This window comes from Lactuca virosa, chromosome 2, assembly GCF_052849685.1.
Source record: "Lactuca virosa cultivar CGN04683 chromosome 2, Lactuca_virosa_CGN04683_v6, whole genome shotgun sequence".
Classification (NCBI taxonomy): Eukaryota; Viridiplantae; Streptophyta; class Magnoliopsida; order Asterales; family Asteraceae; genus Lactuca; species Lactuca virosa.
This window is the reverse complement of record NC_136427.1, coordinates 138862408-138868596: the sequence shown is the minus strand read 5'-3', so window position 1 is coordinate 138868596 and position 6189 is coordinate 138862408. Positions and strand designations below refer to the sequence as shown.

General features: G+C 28.3%; 1 protein-coding gene across 1 annotated transcript; it reads right to left on the bottom strand.

The window, feature by feature from the left end:
* Nucleotides 1-2728: 2728 nt before the first annotated feature.
* Nucleotides 2729-3561, bottom strand: LOC145156537 (kirola-like). Its single transcript, XM_079075865.1, has 2 exons — nucleotides 3308-3561; nucleotides 2729-3207 (listed from the first exon to the last, which is right to left on the bottom strand). The coding sequence occupies exons 1-2, from the start codon at nucleotides 3546-3548 to the stop codon at nucleotides 2933-2935; spliced, it is 516 nt and encodes a 171-aa protein (XP_078931991.1). The 5' UTR covers nucleotides 3549-3561; the 3' UTR covers nucleotides 2729-2932.
* Between the last annotated feature and the right edge of the window lie 2628 nt (nucleotides 3562-6189).

Below are 6189 nucleotides of genomic sequence, written 5' to 3'. Positions count from 1 at the left end.
CTGCTAGGCCATAAGGGATATAATGCCAACTGTCCAAACAAGTTCATAAGGATGTAATATGAACATCCAAAAAAGTTCATAAGGATGTAACGTAAACAATCCAAAAAAGTTCAATAATAATATGTAGACCAAAAAAGCTTAAGGGACTAAATGTGAACAAAACCTATACTATGTTACCTACACGAACCATGTTATGTGAACAGTTGAAACAGGTTCAATGGTAATATGTGAACAAAAAATAACTTTGATGACTAAGCGAAAACACAACCTAATTTACCCTTCTAAGTCATTATCCCTAAAAAAATATATTAAATAACAAACCGTACATGGTTTGTATCCACCGGGGAATTATCTCTTGCATTGATTTTTAAAAGGGTCCTACTTTGGACACAACAATCTACAACAACAACTTATATTATTAGGTTTACTTTTTAGATTAATGATGGTAATTATTATCATATAATTATTTTATTGATCATACTTTTTAAATCATAAATACAATCTAATTATTATTTGACCAACTTTTCTTATTAGTTCATTATTACCTAATCATAAAATATTATTATTTAATAATCACATTTTTATTACTAACTTTAATAATAATATAGTTTTTATAATATAATAACATAAATAATATTATAAAAAAAATAAAATTCCAAATAAATTTTCATCAACCAATATCACTCATATTATAAATAATATTATAAGAAAAATAAAATCCAAACAAATTTTCATCATTTTTTTTTAATTTTAAATATTACATAACAAAAATCCGAGGCATAAATTTTTATCAACCTAATATCTTTCCGTAGTATTTTTGTGACATATTTTCGGCGATAAATGCTTCGGCGACGTATTTTCGGCGAGCAACGTATTTCAGATGATATTTCCGGTAGTATTTCCGGTGATATTGATGTATTTAGTTTAGAGTATTTTTTGTAAATGAGTTTTTATTTTTTATTTAATTTGAACAGTAAATTTATACTAATATATTTTATAGTTTTTTATATTTGTTTTTTGAAAATCTAAACTTTGACAATAAGTATATTGGAAAAGATGGCCTTAGAAACACAAAATCAAAATAGACTTTAAAATATAGATAACAGAGGTGGGTTAGATTGGTGTGTATAAAAAAGAATCATGTTTAGAATCGTTCGTTTATCAAATAAATAACAATGAATTTATTTTTGTCAAACAGTTTATGAACATTCAGATATATATATATTTGGTTTGTTTACCTTTATATTTTAGTTACAACTCTATATTTAAAAATATAAATGTTAAATGACATATTAATTAAAACTTAGTTGATATTACAAAATATTTTATTTGTATTTTTCTTTAATATAATATAACTTAAATAAAAGTCATTGGAACAATCTTTATTATTAATCGTATACTAAATAAAAATAATTTAACGGCAAGGTTTATTAATAAATATAAGGTTTAATAATAAATATAATAAAATTTAAAAGTTTAAATTAAGAGTTTGACGTCCAGATGGTTAGTTTAAAAAAAATTAGGAAAAGGTTTAAAAGCTCCGTGGTTTGTTAAAAGCCAAAAAGGCACGTGACATTTTTTGGAAAAAGAAATACATTGGTTTTTGTAGATCAAGGTGGTGTACATGGATGATGCCATTAAATTGTCTAATACTATATTGGTTTGTAATAGGGTTGTGTAGGATGGTGTGTAAAAGGAAATACCCTTTTTAAAAAGGGAAAATTTCATATATACCCCTTTTAAACCTGAAAATATCATATTTGCCCAATTTAATTTCTCAATATCATATTACCCTTCATAAACCTTCAAAATATCATATTTGCCCAAATTATTTTTTATAATGTTTTTAATATTTTATAATAATTTTTTATACCTTAGAATTGTTATAATAATTAAAAATTTTAACCATATTATTCTTACGTTTATGATAATGGAATGTGAACTTCTAAATTGTTGGAATGTCACCCTCTTGACAAACAAAAAGATTCATCTTCAATCCTCTCTATGGAATGTATATTTTGATTGTTTAGTTTTTGTTGTTGTCGATTATTATCATGTTGTAGATGGATGATATTTTAGATATTATCATTGACATTTTGATGTTTAACAAGGGCATATACGATATTTTGATATTTAAGAAGGGCATATATGATATTTTGATGTTTAAAAATGACATATATGATATTTTGAAATTTTATGAATGGTAAATATGATATTTAGAAATTTTATGAAGGGTAAATATGATATTTAGAAATTAAGTTGGATAAATATGAAATTTTGATGTTTAAAAAAGGTCTTCCTTTTAAAAATGTTCTAAGTAGTTATTAATATTATTTGACTTTCAGAGAGAGTTTAGATGATCCAGAATCGAAATAAAATTTTCAAGAAGGAAAAGAAGTTTAAATAGATGGAGACTACTTTTTATATTCCGCAACGATCATGGATACACATCCACATCTAAATCTCCCATCATTGGAGGTTTATTTAGCACCGGGAAATTCATAAATAGTTCCATATAAGTCAAGATCATGGTCATGGATCATGGATACATAATAAATGACTACTTTGTTATAAAAATAAAATAGTGGTTACCTTTTTAAACGTTTTTTTTAAGTATGGTCATTTATGTGATTTTCTCCTATTTTCGCTAACTATATATAAAGAATTATTTGAAAACTGTCAAAAGTACCTTCATCATTTGTTATTTTGGCCGTAGAATATAATAACATGTCATCAAATTATCAATTGAAATTTTATTTAACTGGGCAGCAAATATATGATAGAATACCGGGAATTCAATGATATTATACAATACACATCAATCTCATGCAAACGTAATGGAAATTCATATATAATAATTGCACATATAGTGAAACAAACTCAAATAATCCAAAGAACTTCATTTGTAATAAACTGCGCACATAGATGAGTTTTAGCTGGACTTCGCAAGGTAATAGTTCTCCATATCTTGGATGACCTTAAGGCAAAAATCCATCAAACTTTCAGCGGCATCTTGATTTTCATCAAGCTTCTCGTACTGGAAAGTCAATGTCACAAAACTCTCTTCTTCGCTTGTGTCAACATCAACCGTGATCAAAAAGGTCTTGAAGGCATCCATAATATCGCCACCTATTACGTTGTAGCTCACGGACTTTTTCTCCTTGTCGATTGTTTGAAGCACTTCTTTAACCACATGTGTCTTTCCATCTACCATGTGATGTGATATGAAATACATCATAATCATTTCAAGTATAATATGACAAAAATGTTACGTTTGTTGTAAATTTGACATAAAAAACGAACTAACCATGTATAAAGGAAACAACAATGGCGCATCCAATAACACCCCATTCACCATCTACCAGATCAACACCATTCATGCAATCAGGGCAAATTTCACATACATTATATGGGCTGTACGTTAAAATGTCATAGAACACGTTCCCATCTGATTTGATGGGAATTTTCTTAACCAAGATACCACTTAGAGCCATTGCCCTTAAAAATGAATCATACAAAGACAATGAGGAAAATGGTTTGAGCTGCATCTAGCTTTATAGAGTGTTGTGGTCGACAGCTTATTTCTAACTTCCATGAAAATAAACAATATAAATATTTCCAATATTGCAAACTTCATTTACTAATAATTTGATATAGGGTTAAATTAAACGAATGGTCCCTAAGATTTGGATAATTTGCATGTTTGACCCCTACCATTTTTTTTAACCGGAACCCTCACTACTATATGTTTTTGTTGCGTCTCTAGTCCCTTCCATACATAAAAAGCCTACTTTACCCCATCTGTTTCTTTTTTAAATTAGAATTTTATTTATTAATTAGTTTATTATTCATTTTAACAATAAAATAAATTAAAATGTGACTCATCCCTACTCCTATCCCTCCTCCCTCCTTAGCTTCAGTCACAGCAAAGCCATTTCTAGCCACCAATGCGACTAACCTCCGATCACTACACCAGGAAACTATTTCTAGCCACCACTGCCACTAACCTCCGGTCACTACCACTGATACAAATAAGAACCCTATAAACAAAACAAAAACCATAGATCCAAACTAGATTGCAGAAAAAAAACCGTAGATCCAAGGAGACATGGTTCATCTATTGTACTTTTAAATTCTAGGCCTAAGTAAGCAACAAATACATTAAACCTGAACTAGAAATTAGAAATCAAAATCTGATGAAACCCATAAATCAGAATTCAAAATTGAAATCAAAATGTTTAAACCCCAAAACTTTCATGATGAAACGCCATATGAAAGGTTTAATGAAGCGGGTCACGTTTGAAGCCCGTCATGGTGCTCTCAGGTCATCAGTTTTTAGTCAACACTATCCGTGAATGTTCCTAATAGTAGTGAGCGGGGATTTCATCGATTTTATGAGAGAGGGACACACCCACATAGAGAGAGAGAGAGAGGGTGGTTGTTTCTAATTTGTGTTTTGTTTTTTTAAACCAAACGTTGGTCATTTCAGAGAAATATTATGGCCTTCGAGTGCAGATTGAAATCGATTGTGGCTTTAGAGTGGTTTCCAACGAAGTAGAGAGGTGGTAAAAGATGTCGACAGTCGATGTTGGCTCTAGAATGCAAATCGACGCTCTGTAGAGGCTTGATGGTGGCTTTAAAGAGGCTTAAACAAAATATAAATGGGGTGAGGCATGGTTAGCGGTTTTGGAGAGGTTTCCAGCCGATGGTGGCGGCGGGTTCGAAGTGGTTTCCGGCGGCGGTGAGTTTGATGATCCATTAGGGTTCTTGAGTTTAAAGAACATGGAAAGATGTAGGTGGTAAAAGTGGGGGTGTAGATGGGAGTAGGCCCCACATGTATTTTTTATTTAAAATTTTTGTTTTAATCAGATAATCAAAACAATATATATATATATATATATATATATATATATATATATATATATATATATATATATATATATAAAGGTATAAATGTCATTTTAGGTGTACTATGGACTAAGTACGAACAAAATCAAGTTATAGATATGGTCCAAGTTAAAATAAAATTAGCGACCAACCATACAAAAATACCTAAAACCTTAGGGACTATTCGTGTATTTACCCTTTAATATATATATATATATATATATATATATATATATATATATATATATATATATATATATATATATATATATATATATATATATAGAGAGAGAGAGAGAGAGAGGTAGGTTCAAATGTTTCTCACATCTATTGTGTGATAGAATGCACCAATATGAATTTAGTATTAATTATATGTATATTAAGTGCTATCCATACTTATAACTCATTTTTATGGAAACTAATTAAATTCGTCATTAATGTCAACAATAATATTCTTTCAGAATGAATTCATATCTAGAAGAATGAGAGTGTATTCCAGCAGAATGAGAGTGTATTCTAGTGGAATACACTCTCGTTCTTCATATTCCATGCAACTTTATTGTATTTTAAGTGAGTGAGTCCTGAAACAAAATACGAATTCATATATAAAAACCTAGATGTGAATTCTTTCTGAAAGAATGTTATTGCTGACATTAATGAAGGATTAATTAGTTTCCATAAAAAGAGAATTATAATTATGGATATCATTTAATATACATATAATTATGGAAATCATTTAATATCTATATTTATTTAATTAAATAATTATTTAATTTACTAAATTCCTATTGGTGCATTCTAGCACACAATAAATGTAAGAAACAAAATAACCTAGCCTTATATATATATATATATATATATATATATATATATATATATATATATATATATATATATAGGGATAGGTTATAGTGTGGATGGTAAATATTGTGTGGATGTAGGAATGAATGTGGACCAATAGTTTAAAATACATATTCTAATGAATACATATTCTGATTGAATGAACATTTTGAGAAATAACAAAATTTTGAACCATGAGTTGAAGAATAACAACATTCTTAAAGAATAATCATCTATTATTAATATTATTGAATAATCTAAGGTCCAAAAATAAACAAAAAACCAATTTTTGCTGTCACATTCTATAAAAATACAATGTCATTTTTTGAATTTTTGCCACGTTCTATAAGAATACAAGCTTGAAAAAATCTTTATTCTATAAGAATACAATGTCATTAATGAAAGAATCTTCATTCTCATTCTTCCTAGAAGGAATTTATTTCCTCTGACTTTGTATCTTCA